Source organism: Pseudorca crassidens, chromosome 19 (assembly GCF_039906515.1).
Source record: "Pseudorca crassidens isolate mPseCra1 chromosome 19, mPseCra1.hap1, whole genome shotgun sequence".
Taxonomy (NCBI): domain Eukaryota; kingdom Metazoa; phylum Chordata; class Mammalia; order Artiodactyla; family Delphinidae; genus Pseudorca; species Pseudorca crassidens.
The window spans coordinates 14,910,587-14,927,808 of record NC_090314.1 but is presented as its reverse complement, the minus strand read 5'-3'; the positions used below and the strand labels follow the sequence as shown (position 1 = coordinate 14,927,808).

The 17,222-nt window shown below is 52.3% G+C and overlaps 1 protein-coding gene across 6 annotated transcripts in view; it reads left to right on the top strand.

Annotated features, from left to right (window-relative positions):
• RAP1GAP2 (RAP1 GTPase activating protein 2) overlaps positions 1–17,222 on the top strand; it is a 218,189-nt gene that overhangs the window by 69,122 nt on the left and 131,845 nt on the right. The window contains exon 1 of one of the 6 annotated variants that reach the window (XM_067714886.1): positions 5,763–5,913. The exons of the other annotated variants lie outside the window; for them this stretch is intronic. Coding sequence (XP_067570987.1) covers positions 5,807–5,913 — 107 coding nt within the window. The 5' untranslated portion in view covers positions 5,763–5,806. Of the gene's footprint in view, positions 1–5,762; positions 5,914–17,222 lie in introns of those variants that run through there. 6 annotated transcript variants of the gene reach the window in all.

Below are 17,222 nucleotides of genomic sequence, written 5' to 3'. Positions count from 1 at the left end.
AGTAAGTATTTTTTGTATCTGGCTTTTTCTCACTCCATAGTGCTTTGAAATTCAGCCATGTTGTTGCATGTGTCAGTATTTTGTTCCTTTTTATTGCTGAGTGGTCTTCCGTGGGGTGGATAGACCACAGTTTGCGGATGGACCGTCTATGTTGAATAAAGCTACTACGACCATTTTCATACAAGTCTTTGTGCGGACCGTGCATGCTCATCGAAGCCTTGCAAGAACGCTAGGAGGATGGCACTGTTGTTGTGCCCAGTTTACAGATGACCAAACCAGGGCTCAGAGAGATGAAATTTCTAGCCCACGGCCACACAGATAGTAAAGTCTGAGGATGGGATTCTAGCCCAAGTTCGTCTGACTGCGGGGTCTTTAAGTTTTTATTCCCTCGCTGTAGTATCTTCGCATCACAGCTGATCGAGGTCATTAAATATAGAGACAGATGGGTCCTCACCTCAGTGACCGGTTCTTCATAACTGCGTTTTAGCTTGAGTACAGTAGGTGGTATTGATAATAATGGCTCTGAGTCACCAAGAAAAGTTTCCATGAAACCTATATTTGAAGTGGACAAAAAATCTGTAAGACATTTGAGAGAAATTTCTAGCCAAGGTCATCACAATAAAAGCAAGCAAGCAAAGAAAAGTTTTGCTGCTCCAAACTCTGTTGTCTGGAAATCTCACTTCGCTGTAATACGTCCTCTTCCTGAGGAAGCCAGCACAGAAGGTGTTACTGGGTATATAGACTAGTATATAAATAATGCACATGTAAGAAACCACTCTGTTCTTCGTAGAGCCAAACAGAATAGGTTTTTGGAGAGTCTGCTGGTTCTTGCTTTGAAAGATGTTGCTAAGCAATGTTGCTAATATTATGGAAAGACAGCTTTCCTCCCCACTTTTCCACTCAGCCCCAGAAAGCCTAGAGTTGGAAGTGGCTCCACGGGTAGCAACAGCTAATCAGTGAGGTGGGGAACGACTGGGGACCCTGAGCATGAGATGCCTGTGCTGCAGGACACCCACCCTTGGCCCCATCTGCTCCCGATTCCCTGGAGTGACCCCTGGCAGCCTCCATGCAAAATCTGCTTCCTGCTCATCAGAAATTTCACACATGGAAGAATCCTTTTGAATGTTTCTACTGTGGGAAAAATTGTAGCCATGCCGTTTAGATTCATGGATTCGAAATTCCATAAATAAACCAAAAAGAAATATTTTAAATACCTTCAGTAGCCCCAGAAATAGGTGAGGAACTCCTTTCTTCCTCCTCCTACCCCCTTTTCGTGTAATTCCTGAACAGGAAAGCAGCAAAGTTCTGGTTATCATCATGCATTGCAGGCTCTGGGTACTAGATGATGTTTAGCCCAAAGGCTGGATGCCTGCCACTGAGTGGAATCTGTGGGTTTCCTCAGGCATGGTTTCCTCTCCCTGGAGCTCGGAAATGCCACACAAGTCACCGAGATCCCTTTCCCAAATCTGAGCCAGTTTCTCGGCAGATCCTCTGTTCAGTATGACATGTGTGGCTCCGGGGAAGTAGGCTGAGCTGTGGTTCCCAAGCTTGGCTTCCATGCCCAGCCTGGGCGTGGTCTGCTGCTATCCCCAAAGGAGCCTGTTGTGGTGGGAGGGACCCCTTTGGGGGCTGGTCGTGGGCTCTGAGAGGGGAGGTTAGGAGCTGGGTGGAGAGTCAACGTGTGGCAAAGATCCCTCCTGCGTCTCTCTCTCTTTTCAAAATAGAAACTGCTTCTCCACTTCAAATGACCTTCCCAATCTTTCCCTTCCCCCCCCTTTCCCTCTCTCCCTTCCTCTTTCTCCTTTTCCTCATATGGTGGTATCCCAGAGATGCAACTGTAACGTGGTCCAGCAGGGGGTGCTGACGTACCTGCCAAGAATGAATGTCAGTCTGGCTCCTTGCAAGCACAGGTGCGAGTGCTCCGCAGAGAGACATGAGGGGGGCTTCTGAGTGATTTCTCTCGGAGCTGGAGCTGGTGTGTGCCCCCAAAGGCATAAGAGAGTGGGGATGCTGGCCTGTCCTAAGCAGGTCTAAAGGTGTATAACTCTTGAATTGCTCCAAAGATTGTGTGATCCATGGGAAGGCTGGGCACACTGTCCCCTGTAGAAGGGGAGAAGCAAGATATCTGAAAATAGCTGGTTTTCGTAAGAGGCCCTACCCCATAGCTCCACAGTCCCTCTTGCCTCACATCTACCCGTGATCCTAGCCAAGGAGGGTTGCAATCCTTTTGGGGAGCAGTGGAGGCACTGGTAGTGGAGGTGGGGTGGGGGGTGGGGAGGAGCGCTTGCTCTCAGACCTGGGCGCTGGCAGTGGGGCTGATTCCCGCTTTCACGCGGATGTGTCTCCTGGAGCGGCTTCCCAGGCACAGAAGGCCCTTTTCTTCAGGACCAAGCATGCGTGTCTGTCTGCTTCACCCCACTGGCCCCTTAGGAATGGGCTGTGCAGCTGTCTGCCCTCTGTTCATGATTAACTGCCCTGTCCCCTTCCCCACCCGGCTCCCACCCAGGCCCCCTCAGCCTTCGGGTTTCCCCGGATTGGGACAGAGACCCAGGCTGGCAGCTGCCCAGCACTTTGTTCTCAGGGACTGTGTGCTGGGGAGGGGGGAGGGCTGGGACAGACCTTGGAGGTCCTGTGAGCTGGGACACCGCCGAGGATAAACTGCTGCTCAGTGGCCTGGGATCCGGGAGAAGACCCCTTCTCTGACCACTGTGGTCCTCACTGACCTCACTCCCTGCGGTCTGGAAGTGTCCAGTCTTCTCCGTCCACCCCAAAGTACCCCACGGATGTGGCCCTAGAAGACCTTTGAGTCACTTACCTGAAAAATTGTTCCCTTTTGGGTTCTCTTTCAAACTTGGTAATTTTTTCAAGGACAGCGTCTTCATTTGGTGCAAGTGTGTAGCTAAAAACTAATGCTTGTCTATTTTTCTCTTTTAACGAAGGTGCTTCAGGTGCCGAGCCTTCGCCAGGCAACAGAATTGAGCTAGAATTTAATAAGTTTGTGTATGTTTGTATGGGATGAATGATAAGCAATAATAGATTTTAGGGTGGTAATAATGTTTTCTTTTAAAATTAGTTAAGAAGTGAGTGGATTTAATTAAAGCAAAGTTAATAAGTAAATAACTGAGTAGTATGGTATTAAGACATTGTGAAGGTGGTATGCAAATGGCCTAACTTGGGGGAACAGTGGCTGGGTCACATTGGATAAACTGGATAAGCCAGGAATGGGATGGTTTTGTGGTTTCATGTGTGTCAGCCCTGCTTGTTTTGAGCAAGGATGGTCTCTTACATTTCTCTTACCCTAGTTTCTTGCACAAAGCTGGATGCATCCTAATTGTTTCATGAATGTTGGTGGAATGGCCACATCTAGCAGATGGCCATTACATTCTCTGCCACTGATGGGTGTCCTTATGCTTTGGTGTTTCCTGTGTGGGGTGTGGGCAGAAGGAATGGCTCTCCCACCCCCAGAAAACGTCTACCTTTTAGGGCGCTAGGAATCAGATCAGGTTACGGTCTTGGGGGGCCAACCTTATATTTTCAGCCACACTGGGGCTGGAAACATTGTGGTTGTAGGTGAGTTGAGAGGGCCTGGAAGCCCAGAATAACAATGAATAAAGTTACCCGCTTGGTGGAAAGATTTTTCACTTTCATCCCAATGCCCTGTTTCTCACTGATGAACTTGATCTAAAATACCTCCCAGGCAGTGGGGCATAGGTGGGAGCCATCCACGTCCACCCACCTGGGAGGGATTCAGGTCTTGCACCGAGGTGTACTCTACCTGTGTGTGGATAAAATACACCCCATGCTGGCCTAGACCTACAGCCAGTGCCTCCAGCACCCTCCTGGCCATGGAGAGGTTCTGTGTATGGCAAAGGCTGGAGGAGCCCTGGGCTGTATGTGCTGCCGCGCTGCCCTCTTACCCACTGAGGACATACTCATTTCCCCATTCTTTTTCCAGACTGATTCTCAGGTCACTTACTGGTGTAGTCCTTGAAGCCAGGGTAGCTGCAGTCCCAGGGGTGGGGCCTGGGACACTCCTCTCCGGCTGTAGATAGCCGTCCATGGCTATATCTGTGATCTCCCACCACCCAGGCGGGCTCAGGGGGGCTGAGGCCATTGCTACTAGATGCTTCATAAATAAACCAGGCACATTTTGGCACCACTCTGGCGCTCCCTGCCCTCCCCCCAATGCCAGTGCCCGCAAGAAGCTGTGCCCACTGGAGAGGCGGGGTTGAGGTCTCAGGCCCTTGAATTCATTCGCAGCCCCCGTCCCCTCTCCAGCAAGGTCCCCTTCCCTGTCTGGATTTTCTCTGCTTGCTTGAACTGCAGACTGTATAAAAAACAAGGCAAATTGCCTCAGGGACCTCTTTGGCCCCAACAGGGCTGTTACCAAAGATGGACTAATTGGCTAGTTTTAATTCCCTCCAGTCCTCTGCCGATTCCCTTCCCTAGGGGGATGGAAGGAGAAGCAAAGCCAGTAGTTAAGCAGCGGGTGGGGGGAGGTGAGGGTGGTGAGAGGGTGCTAGGCTTCTTGGCAGCAAATGGAAGGGACTGAGTGGGGCTTAGGAGCATCCCACGCCCGTAGTAGAGACCGGGCCAGGGCCCTTTCCCCACCAACTGGCTTCTGAAGTGAAGGAGAAGCGTGCACGCGGTGTGCAGGAGGAGGGGAAGAATGCACGTTTGGGTGTGTGAGGCTGCCCGCGCTGGGGCCCCGGCTGCCGTGGAGTAGGGTCCCCCTCCCCCCCACCTGCGTCTCCCTGGCAACCTGGGACGCGAGGTGCAGGTGTAGCAGCCAGGAAATCTATCATTGACCCTATGTTTTGTCAAACTCCCAGGGCCGGGAAAACAAATGTTAACCGGGGGACTGACCCCAGCCCACATGGATGCGGACTCTGTAGTAGATCCCTCTACCCCCGCATGACAGTCCTTTCCGGGATTTGGGGAAAGGTGAGAGGTAGCATCCGGCCGAGTCAAAACGCCAGGGATCCCTGGCCCGGGAGGGCGGGCGCCGCGCGCTGGACGCGGGATGCCCTTCTAACCGCCCGGCAGCCTGGCCCCGGGCAGAGGAGGCCTGAGGCGGTGCCCGCGCGCGAAGGCAGTTTCGCTTGGACTGAGGACGCGCGTTTCCTCTCGGTGCATGTTTTTTCTCCCTCTGTTTTAAAGACAGTGACAGCATCGGAGAAGTATCTCGGCGGGCCGGGCTGGGAAAGCGCGTCAGCCGCCTTCGCCTGGGGAGGGAGCCCGGGGCCCGGCCAGCGGGGGCGGGAGACACGGAGCGCTGAGGAGGGGACCAAGGAGAGGCGAGGGAGCCCTGGGGCCTGGCCGCCCGGCGGGACGGGAAGGAGCCGGGGCGCGGGGCAAAGGGCGAACGCGGGCGCCGAGCCCCGGGAGCGCTGAGCGCGAGCCGGCCGTCTTCCTTCGGTGGCGGCCGGCCCGCTTGAACCGCCCTCAGCCGGGGCGCCCCGGGGCGGGGTCCGGGGCGCGGGCGGCGCGTCGGAGCTACAGCCCCGGAGCCACCCGTCCGGGCCGCGCCCCTAGCGAGCCTTGGAAATGCCCGCGCTGGGGGAGCGGGCACCGGCCGCCCGGCGGGCCCCGAGGAGACACTGAAGGTCGCCGGGAAGTGAGCACCCAGTCACCTGACCCCCTGGGCGCACCTAGGCGGGGCGGGGCCCATGCGAGGCGAGCAGCCGGGGACCCGGGCGCGGGCGCAGGGGCCGGGAGCGGGCGGCGCGGAGCGCGCGGAGCGGGGCTGGCGGGGGCGCGCGGCGGGCGGGCGAGGGCGCGGCCGGGCACCGCCGGCGGCCTCGCCATGTCCCAGCCCGCGGGGAGGATGCATTGCCGAAAGGCGGGGATCCGCGCCGCCGTGGTGCTCATCGGACTCCTGCACAAATCCCGAAAACAGAGTAAAGAGAAAAGGTAAAGCCTGGCAGCGCCACCTCCCCCTTCCCGCTGCTTTCGGGCTAAATTCCCGTTTTCTTTGGGGTGGACTTTTCCAAGAGGGCGTTTGGCTTCGAGCTGGATGGGGAAAAGCCTCTACTCCGGTCGCTGTCTGGGGAGCGAGTTCGGAGCTTAGCCGCCAACACTGGCTGTTATGGGAAAGCCCAGGCAGGGCATTGGCTGGGTCGGAGGGCGGCTGGGAGAACCCTTCGGACTTCATCCCCAACAGAGGGTCACCAAGTCCTTCACTCCCACTCCCCGAATTTGCCTATCGCGGCGCCCTTCCCAAAGCCTGCAGCGCGAGTAGTATTGATCCGACCCGGGCGACCGTCCCTGGCTCAGGCCCGAATGGCCCAGTACGCTGGGGATGCCATTTGCTTCTCTGCAACTTGGCTGAGCCCGCGAGGTGCCGGCCAGGTCGGGATCTGCTAGCTTTGCGCAAGGTGCCGGCAGGCGAGGAGCAAGTTTGGCGGTTGCTTACCACCTCCACCCCTGCCTCCGTGTCCCTCTGTCTTTGGGTTTTTCTGTCTTTGACTCTTCACCTTTCTTGGGTTTACTCTCTTAATTGTTTGATCCTGGGTGTTGAAAATCGTTCTCTCAGGCGATTTCAGAGATAGGCTGGAGGACCTATGGGGTGAGAGATGTGGGGTTTGGGATGGGCAAAGGAGCTTTGGGGGTTGCTTCCGGGGCTGCAGCCCCTAGCTACAGACGTGATGTCCACGAGACCCCAGGGAGCTGCCCACCCAGGCTGGCATAGCCTCCCTCCTCTGCTAGGGTATATGAGCCCAAAGCTTCCCAGCAACCAGGGGTCATTAGAGTTGAATGTCCACAGAGATGCTGTGGGGATTTGGGGTAACTGCTGGTGGCCCTGCTGCATCCTAATTTCCAGAGGAGTTCGGAGTTAGTGCTGCGTCCTGCGTTGGACAAGGGCTAAGACAAGGGCAGTGGAGCCATAGATGCCTGGGTGGTGACTGGTGGCCCCTGGGCTTGCCCAGAAGCTGGATGTGCCTGGGGGAGGTGACGGGCAATGAACTCACTGGAGCACTTGGAGAAGCTGGCATGGGTTGCCGCTTATGGTTTGGTTGTCTCTCATCCCTCCTGTCCCACTTCCTATAACCTAGTCTAATTTGATGTTTCCCACAGTGCAGGATGAATCTTCAGTGAAGTAACTGAAGGTGGTTAAGCATGAAGTAATATTGAGTCACCTAGTGAGAAAGTTCTTCCCTTTTCCGTTCTCTGCTAATCCTTGTAATTGCTTCAAGGGGAAAGTTTTAGATTGGTGCTAGTCTGGCTTTAACACCTCTTTAACACTTGCTAATCTCCCTTTTATAGCAAAGAGAACAGACCTCTGGCTCAGGGTCTTTAAATTGGGGAACAGTGCCTGCCTATAACTTAAGTTGTTTTTGTACTGTTTATTTTTAGGATTCTCTCCTGGTTTTGGCCAGTGGTACTAATTTTCCCTCTTGCAGTGGTGATACAAAGTATCACTTTAAATTAGAAGTATCAAGTCACAAGAATGAACCTGTTTAGTAGAAACAGTGGTAATAGTACGAATGGTATAGAATATGGCAGAAATTCTGCAGGTGATCTAGGAATGACTGATGCTCAGGGCACACTTGTCTAGCAGGAGAAGCTGCCAGCAGGACTCCGGAGCTCAGGGCTCCAGGTCTGGGCCCCATTCTCCCGTAGACTTTGATTCTCATCTATTCCATGCCCTTTGGCATTTTATCTGTACAGGGCGGATGAACAATCCAGCCCTCTGAAGTCAGAAGGCTATGGGATGGCTGTTCTGAGACAACCTGGACCTGTTTTGCGGGACGAGAAGGGAGATGTGCTCCCTAGAAAGGCAGATGCATCAGAACACTCCTGTCTCTGAGTGTAGAATGCGGGAGCGTGGCAAAAGCCCTGCACAGAGGGCTAGAAGCTCTAGTCCTGGCTCCTCCCGTTGACTGTGATGTGATAGATTTCACCTCTTTGAGACTCAGTTCCTGCATCTACACAAAGGGCGTGCAGGGCTCAAGGGAGATAACGTGGGTAAACATGCATCTGAAAGGTAGGAAGTGCTGCATGGGGAGGAAGAGGTTTGATTGGAACTGCTCCCATTCTCCTCTCTCTGGGCCCATGTCCCAGAAACGAAGGTAAGATGTTTGGTGATGACAGCCCCACCAGTAGTCCAGACCAGCCATACATGGGCCGAGGAGGCAGCCAGGCAGGTGTGGGCCTGGGCAGAGATAGTCCGGGGGTGGGGGGCTGCAGTGAGGCACCGGGGAAGGACGTGGACAGCGGGCAGGAAGGGATTGGCAGGGGTGAGGATGTCCCAGGCTCAGGGTACTTGTCTTTCCTCCTGGATGCACTGTGCTCTTCCCTGCAACGCAGGCACGCAGCGGTGACCCTCCTCACCTCCGCCTTTGTCCTATTCTTCTGTTGCTCCTGCCATCCTGATGGCTTTGGCCATGGATTTACCCTACCAAGGAGAGAGAGGGCTTGCTTTCACGTTTGTGCTAAATGACCTTTGCTTCCCTTGCTGTTTGTTTTCTGGAGTTCATTTGTCTTTAAGCATCTGAAATTCGTGCCCTGTACGTGATTGACCCTTGCTCTGCAGGCACCGGCCATGGGGGCGCCTGGAGCAGGCTGCAGCTGCCAGCCCCTCTTAAGCACTTCCTAAACTCCATGATGAGTGTTACATTTGCCGAGTTCCTCCTTCCTTCCCCCTCTCATCACAGGGTCAGGTCAGATTCAGGTGCCCTCCTCATCCTTCCCAGAAGGCTTGATTCACCCATCGATCTTCCCAGCACCTCAACTGACAGGCTTGTGCAGATAACGCTTGTGGCTGTTGACCATAAGGGATGTAAAGTACCGTGTGTCTTGCAGTAATGGTCCAGTGGTCCTTGTCACCTTCCTGTCCTCCGCAGGCCACTTGGAGATAGTGTATATGGGGGACAGGTAGGTGTGCCAGGGAGAATGGTAACGACACAGGTAGCCCATAGGGGCTCAGAAGAAGGAGACTCCCAGGCACTCTTGGTAGGTCCTGAGAACTGTACCCAAAGCTCCAGCCTCAGTTTGCCTCCTGGAGAAATGTGGGTAGGGCTCATCAGCCTTGACCTGACGACTCTCTGGGAGTTGTGGGACCACCTGGAGCCTCTGCTTCTTTCCCACCATCTTCCAGGGATTCCCTCACCTGCGATCCTACAGAAACAATGTTGTGTTTGAGAGGGGACTGAATTTGAGCGTGGTTCCAAGGAGGCACCTGAATGAAGCCTTGCTTGGAGACGGTAGTTTGGAAAGCCCTGTAACGGAGAGCTCCTTTAAGGCGCTCTGGGGGCTTCCCTGGTGGCGCAGTGGTTAGGAATCCTCCTGCCAATGCGGGGGACACGGTTTGATCCCTGGTCCGGGAAGAACCCACATGCCGCAGAGCAACTGAGCCCGTGTGCCACAACTACTGAGCCTGCACTCTAGAGCCCACAAGCCACAACTACTGAGCCCGCGTGCCGCAACTCCTGAAGCCTGTGTGCCTAGAGCCCGTGCTCCGCAACGAGAAGCCACAGCAATGAGAAGCCCGCGCACCGCAACGAAGACCCAACGCAGCCATAAATAAATAAATGTTAAAAAAAAATCGCTCTGATTTTCAGAGCATATAGATGTGGCAGAGCAGGGTAAATCCAGAACATCCCTTCAATAATAATAGAAGTAGATGGTGAGGGGAGTGGTGCCCTCTGAGGTGGAAACGGGGATCTTTAGCTGGAAAGACTGAGGTAGAGGAACAGAGTCAAATTTTGTACCTTCTGAAATGTACGGGTAAAGTCCGTTGGCTGCGGGTATGACATTCTGAACTGGAGAGAGGTCAATTAGCATAAATGAAAGAGAAATCCACATTTTACAGGGGGTAGTTATTTTGGGACAACTCCCACCATGGGATTTATGAGGAGGAAAATATAAATTCACTCATCGTTCAGCAAATCACGAATGGCAGGCTGTGGGGAGGCAGAACAGTGACTCTAATGAGCCTGGACTCTCCATTGTCGGTAGGATGTCTAGTGGGTTATTCCTGTGTACGGTATTAGAAAAAGCTCATCCCTAGCTTAAAAAAAACCCTTTATTGTGGAAATTCTCAAGTGTGCTGCAAAGCGGAGAGAATAGTGTAATACGATACCCAGTTTCAACCCTTATCCACTCATGGCCGATCTTGTTTCATTTATTTACCAATCCACTCCCCCACAAGATTATTTTGAAGAAATCCCAGACATTATATCGTTTCATTCTTAAATATTTCATGCATCTTAAAGATAAGAATTCTTCTAAGAAATTAGCAATGATCAGACCCCCTTAGTTAACAATAATTTCTTAATATCACATGCAATTGGTGTTCAGATTTCCCTAATCGCCTCCTAAACGTTTTTCAAAAGTTTTTTTGGGCCAGGATTCACAAAATCCAGTGTGATTGGTGATATGTCTCATTATAAGTTTTCTCCTCCAACTCTTTTTTCCCCCCTTACGATTTCTTTATTGAAGAAACTGTGTTGCTTGTCTTGGGGAGAGTCCCGGAGTCAGAATTTTGTGGATGGAGTCTCTGAGTGTCATTTCACATGTTCTGCTGTCCCCTATGTAACTGTAAGTCGGTATTTAGTTTTAGAAGCTCCATCAGATTTGGGTTGGATTTTTTTTTTTTTTTGGTAAGACCATGCCCGTGGAGGTTGTCCAGTTGTCTGCCTTTGTGATGTTAGCAGCCATTGATTGCTTTGTCCTTAGGGCTTGAAGGCTGGTGTCAGGGATGATCCTGAGGTTCTCACATGGGAGAGCCAGTGACAGCCCTGCAAGCTGCCTGGATGAGGGCGTCCGAGCCTCAGGAGTGTCCAGGAGTCCTGGTCTTGGAGTCCCAGAGTCCCAGGGCTGGAAGGGGCACAAGGCAGGAGCTAGTCTGCTCCCAGGCCCCAGAACAGATGGCTGCTTGTTCTCTTCTTAGGAGGTGGCTGGGTCCTGCCCTCTGTGGAAGGGCCTGGTACTCGCCCTCTCTTGTCTCATGTTTGACCCGGTTGGCTGTCGTTGCTTTAAAGAACAAACATCTCCCTTTAACCAGCTTCCCATTTCTAACTTCACTGTGAGTCTGAGGAGCTAAGGAACAGAATTTGAGGCATAAATGAGTTTATTAGATTCCTTTTGAGCCATTATTTTAATCTCCTATTTGGTCTCCTCGCTTCTTGTCCCCCTTTACCCATTCTCCTGATGACGGCCACAGCGTAGTTTTTAAAATTCAAATAAAATTAAGTCTGTCTACTCCGTAGGCTTCCCATTACACTTTTTTTTTTGGTTTTGTTTTTTTTTTAAGAAAAGACCCTGATTACTTTTTAAAAATTTATTTATTTAATTTATTTATTTTTGGCTGCGTTGGGTCTTTGCTGCTGCACGCGGGCTTTCTCTAGTTGCGGTGAGCGGGGGCTACTCTTCATTGCAGCATGCGGGCTTCTCATTGCGGTGGCTTCTCTTGTTGCGGAGCACGGGCTCTAGGCACGCGGGCTTCAGTAGTTGTGGCACGCGGGCTCAGTAGTTGTGGCTCGCGGGCTCTAGAGCACAGGCTCAGTAGTTGTGGTGCATGGCCTTAGTTGCTTCGTGACATGTGGGATCTTCCCGGACCAGGGCTCGAACCCGTGTTCCCTGCATTGGCAGGTGGATTCTTAACCACTGCGCCGCCAGGGAAGCCCTCCGTTACACTTTACTTTAAATTTTTTTTGTTGTTGTTGTACGTGGGCCTCCCACTGTGGTGGCCTCTCCCGTTGCGGAGCACAGGCTCTGGACGCGCAGGCTCAGTGGCCATGGCTCACGGGCCCAGCCGCTCCGCGGCATGTGGGATCCTCCCGGACCGGGGCACGAACCCGCGTCCCCTGCATTGGCAGGCGGACTCTCAACCACTGCGCCACCAGGGAAACCCTAAATTTTTTTTTTTTTTAATGGCTTTATTTTATTTTATTTTATTTGGCCGCATGGCATGTGGGATCTTTGTTCCCTGACCAGGGATTGAACAGCGCCCTCTGCATTGGAAGCGTGGAGTCTTAACCACTGGGCCACCAGGGAAGTCCCTCCAAGACACTTTAAATTAAATCTCAACTCTGAAGCTGGGTCTACTTCCCCTGCCTGGTTCTGTGAGCCTGTCTCTTAACACTTCTCCCCTCACTCACTGTGATCACTGTACTTCTTTTGCAAAGGCCTTCTCTCGGTTTCTAGAACATGCCAAGCTTGCTTCTACCCCAGGCCCTTTATACATGCTCTTTACAGTGACTTTATTGACTGTGCTTCCTCAACATCGGGCTGTCAACTCAAATGTCATCTCCTCCAAAAGGACTCTGACCATCCAACCTAAACAACTCACTCCAGCCGTTTTTACTTTACTCTGACTCATTTCCTCCACGGCACTTATCATTAACTGATATCATCTAGCTTCGATAATAAATAATTTATTGGCCATTCCCTCCCCTAGAAGGTGAGATGTCTGAGAGCAGGGACTTTGCGTTTTTCACATCATTGCCTACAATAGGAGCGCTCAGTAAATATTTGCTGAATGAATGAATGAACTCACTGACTCTCCCGGCTAAATGTGCCCATTGCTTCTTACCTCGAGGTCCTCTTAATACCGCAGTGCCCTCTGACACAGGTTTCAAGATGCCCCTTTTCTTGTCTGAGATTTTCCCCCTTTGCTCTCTTCCCTTCCCTTCCGGAAGAGATTCTGGAGAGAAATGAACCTGATTGCTTGCACATGTGTATTTCCATGATTAGTCCCCTAACTCCTTCCTGCCTCTGCCTGGTTTGGGGACCCATAGATGTGAGGGTCCAGGCTGAGTCCAGCCCACACTGAAGCTGGGTCTGGGCGCCAGGACTGTCCTGACTCTGGGTTCCTAGATTTGGGGTCCTGGGGCTGCTGTCTGATAGGCAGAGTCAGGTTCCCTTCATTTATGCCCAAGAGGGGCCAGTGGGCGTCTGAATTAGCGAACAGTCGCCATTAGCAAATATACATTTTTTTCTAAATGGAGCTTTATCTCTTGGGAGCCTGTGTGGTGCACAGATGGCTGGTTACCAGGATGTTGCCAAATAGAGGGCTTGCCAGGCCTGCTCGGTTAAACCAACGAAAATCACTTCTGTGCAAACGGGGCTGCTGAAGGGCGCAGGAAGTTTCTCAGTCATTTTAAGCAGATGAGGCCCGCCCCCTGCCCCTACCCCACGACCGGCTCAACAAACAGAGTTTATTTGCCTCCCAGAGGCACAAAAAGTAAAGGAGGTAGGCAAGATGATTCCAGGTGGACAAGTGCTTTTTATTTTAACAGCTATTTTAAAAAGATGAATTCTGGCAAGTGACGTTTTTCCTTGTATGACAGTTACATAACATTTTTTAAAAGTAAATTTGTTTAAGTAAAAAATGGTGAGTCGGGCTTCCCTGGGGTTGCAGTGGTTGAGAGTCCGCCTGCCGATGCAGGGGACACAGGTTCGTGCCCCGGTCCGGGAAGATCCCACATGCCGCGGAGCAGCTGGGTCCGTGAGCCATGGCCGCTGAGCCTGCGCATCCGGAGCCTGTGCTCCCCAATGGGAAAGGCCACAACAGTGAGAGGCCGGCGTACCGCAAAAAAAAAAAAAAAAAAAATGGCGAGTCATTTAAAGAAAAGTGTTAAGAAAAGTAATAGGTGGTACATGGATTTGGGGAAAATTGGGAAGATGGTGAGGAAATGCCTACAGTTTAGGGAGCACTGTTGGCAGGAAGGGGGCACTTTTCTCATATGTTACAGTGGACCCTACGGCACCAAAGTCCCGGGTTGTTGAGGGCTGAATGATTGTAACTAGCCAACACCTTTTTTTTTTTTTTTTTTTTAAATATTTATTTATTTATTTATTTGGTTACACCGGGTCTTAGTTGCAGCAGGCGGGCTCCTTAGTTGCAGCACTTGGGCTCCTTTGTTGCAGCAGGTGGGCTCCTTAGTTGCGGCTCACAGGCTCCTTAGCTGTGGCGTGCAAACTCTTAGTTGAGGCATACATGTGGGATCTAGTTCCCTGACCAAGGATCTGAACAACGGCCCCCTGCATTGGGAGCGCAGAGTTCCAGCCACTGCGCCACCAGGGAAGTCCTAGCCCACACCTTTTTTTAATTATTCCTTTAATGTCGTATCTATTTATTTTTGGCTGCATAGGGTCTTCGTTGCTGCACGAGGCCTTTCTCTAGTTGCAGCGAGCAGGGGCTACTCTTCGTTGTGGTGCGTGGGCTTCTCATTGCGGTGGCTTCTCTTGTTGAGGAGCATGGACTCTAGGCGCGCGGGCTTCAGTAGTTGTGGTACGCGGGCTCAGTAGTTGTGGCTCATGAGCTCTAGAGCGCAGGCTCAGTAGTTGTGGCACACGGGCTTAGTTGCTCCGCAGCATGTGGGATCTTCCCGGTTCAGGGGTTGAACCCATGTCCCGTGAATTGGCAGGCGGATTCTTAACCACTGCACCACCAGGGAAGCCCTAGCCAACACCTTTTGAGGCTTACTGTTTTTGAGGCTCTGGGCTAAGGGCTCACGTGCACATCTATCTTAATTCTACCAGTTATTATCTTTGTTTTCCAGCTGAGGGACAGAGGCTCAGAGGTCGAGGAGCCTGCTGGGGGCAGAATCAGAGGTGGAGGAGCAGGGATTTTAACTCGGTTCTATTGCGGTCCAGAGACTGTGCTCTTAACTATTATATTATCTGGAACCCAGGATAAGCACTTACGCAGTGCCTGACTTCTGAGAAGTGCTTCCTCCATGATGTTGCTGTTATTATGAATGTAATGAAGGGTAACATCCACATAGTAAGTGCACAAGTCTTAAAGATACAGCTCAACGAGTTGCCACATAGGTATCTGCCTGTGTAGACACCACCCGGATCAGATGTAGCACTTTCCAGAACCCCAGCAGGCTCCCTCAGGCCTCTCCACAGTCCAGTTATAATGACTGTGGAGTCAGGCCCAGTGCCTCGCATATGGGTGGTACCTGGGGTAGCCTTGACACCTGTGATAAAGGGAGCTCATGTCATGAGGTGGTATTTCTGAGTGGGGAGTCCCAGTTCAACCGTGGTGGATGGGGTCAGACTCCACACTGGTTTCTAGGGGTGAGGGAGCCTGGTTTCACCTTCCCTTCTCCTTCCAGACGTGCTCAGTGGGGGCCTGGAGCCGATGCTGTGTTTATTTGCTGCCCTTGGAGCAAGGCTAGGTTGAAAAATTGTCACTTGCTTTTAAGCTTATCAGTTATGAACACTGTTTCATGAAGGCTGGAGCTCTGGCCAAGTCCTTCCCGGAGCCCTTCGGGGGTGGGCTGACCCTGCGGGGCCACTTCTCCAGAGGCAGGAGGGAGCCGGCTGTTGGTTAGAGCCATCCCCTCCCCTGTCCTTCTCCTCGTCCCCGCTTTTCTGTTTCTTTACTGTTAAGATCTTTACCAACCACCCTGAACGTGTGTGGTAGAATCAGGGTGCTGTGCTGATACCTGTTGTCTTAAATGCTTACTCTCGGGGCTAGAACAACTCGTAACAGCCCCCGAGCAAGGTGCAGCCCTCACCGGGTTTAGAGGACAGGCCCCTGTAAGGGTGGAGGCGGGACCCCCCTCATTTTTCACTGTCATGTGCTACAATACCACAGTGTCCTGTCTGCAGAGAGTGGGGACAGCAGAACCGCTGGTACCTGGGAGTTTGTAATCTGAGGCAGAGGTGGGAAACTGGCCCCTGCACACTCCTCAGATCCTCATGAAGCCTCCACTGTGTACCAGACCCTGTTGCAGGCGCTGGGGAGGCCGCAGGGAACAGCACAAAGCCCTGCCCGTTCTCGAGCGGGCTTGTTAGATCCACATATGTTTTCTACTTTTAAGCTGATATTTTTAAATTGGAAGGTTCCATGTTACAAATGTGCGTTTCCATCTTCTCTTGAGAAATCAGAAGCTCTGGCAACGTTGGCTGGGCCCGCCTTCCGCATGGCACCTACCGTGCCAGCTGCCGGCTCCATACAGGGCTGGTGCCCTCCTGCTCACCCCAGCACGCATACCTGGCTGCACCTGTGTCCCCTACCCCAGCCCTGAGGGATTGGATGTACAGTGTGGGAAGCAAGAGGCTCAGGGTTGGGGAGCTCTATGTGTAATTAACTGAACGTGGAGGCTGGGGGTTGGGTCTCAGCCCTGCACGCCCTTTGGGTCTCCTTGGTTTGGGGCAGGTCCATTGTGATTGGAAATGAGGGGTCCTGGCAGCCTGGCTGGGTGCCGTGCAGGAGCTGGGCTGCAGAATGGCCACTGTTAATTTGTCTGTAGATGTTCCTCCTCCCTTGTCCTCCCTAATTACCCACAAATAAAATAACACAGGGGCTTCCCTGGTGGCGCAGTGGTTGAGAATCTGCCTGCCAATGCAAGGGACATGGGTTCGAGCCCTGCTCTGGGAAGATCCCACATACCGTGGAGCAACTAAGCCCGTGAGCCACAACTACTGAGCCTGCGCGTCGGGAGCCTGTGCTCCGCAACAAGAGAGGCCGCGACAGTGAGAGGCCCGCGCACCGCGATGTGGAGTGGCCCTGCTTGCCACAACTAGAGAAAGCCCTCGCACAGAAACGAAGACCCAACATAGCCAAAAATAAATAAATAAATTTATTAAAAAAAAAAAAAACAGAAATTATGCGAGGCTGGGTTTTACAGAACAAAAACTCAGGAATCCCAAGAGAAGGGACAGGGAAGGGCACTAGTATTCAGCTCCACTCTGGGCATGGCACTGGGCTGGCACTTAAACCTCACTAATTTCTTTCTCTGCACGACTGATCCTTGTCATCTCCATTTTTCATGGAGGAGAAAACTGATGTTCGAAAGGGGTGGCAGGGGACTTCCCTGGTGGTGCAGTGGTTAAGAGTCTGTTCTCCCAATGCAGGGGGCTGGGGTTCGATCGCTGGTCAGGGAGCTAGATCCCACACGTATGCTGCAACTAAGGGTTCTCATTCCACAACTAAGGAGCCTGAGTGCTGCAACTAAGGAGCCCTCAATTTGCAACTGAGGAGCCCATGAGCCGCAACTAAGGAGCCCACCTGCCACAACTAAGACCCGGTGCAACCAAATATAAATTAATAAATAAATAAAACCAAAAAACACAAAAAACAAAAGGGGTGGCATATTCATTGTCACTCAGCTTGTATAGCAGAGCTGTGATTCAAACCCAAGTCTGTTTCCTGCCAAATTCTAGGCTTTTCTCCTATCCCTATTACATGGTGGCCCTGGCCAAGTTACTTGACCGCTTTGTCCTTGACTTTCACCTTCTATGAAGTGGACTGTAATGCA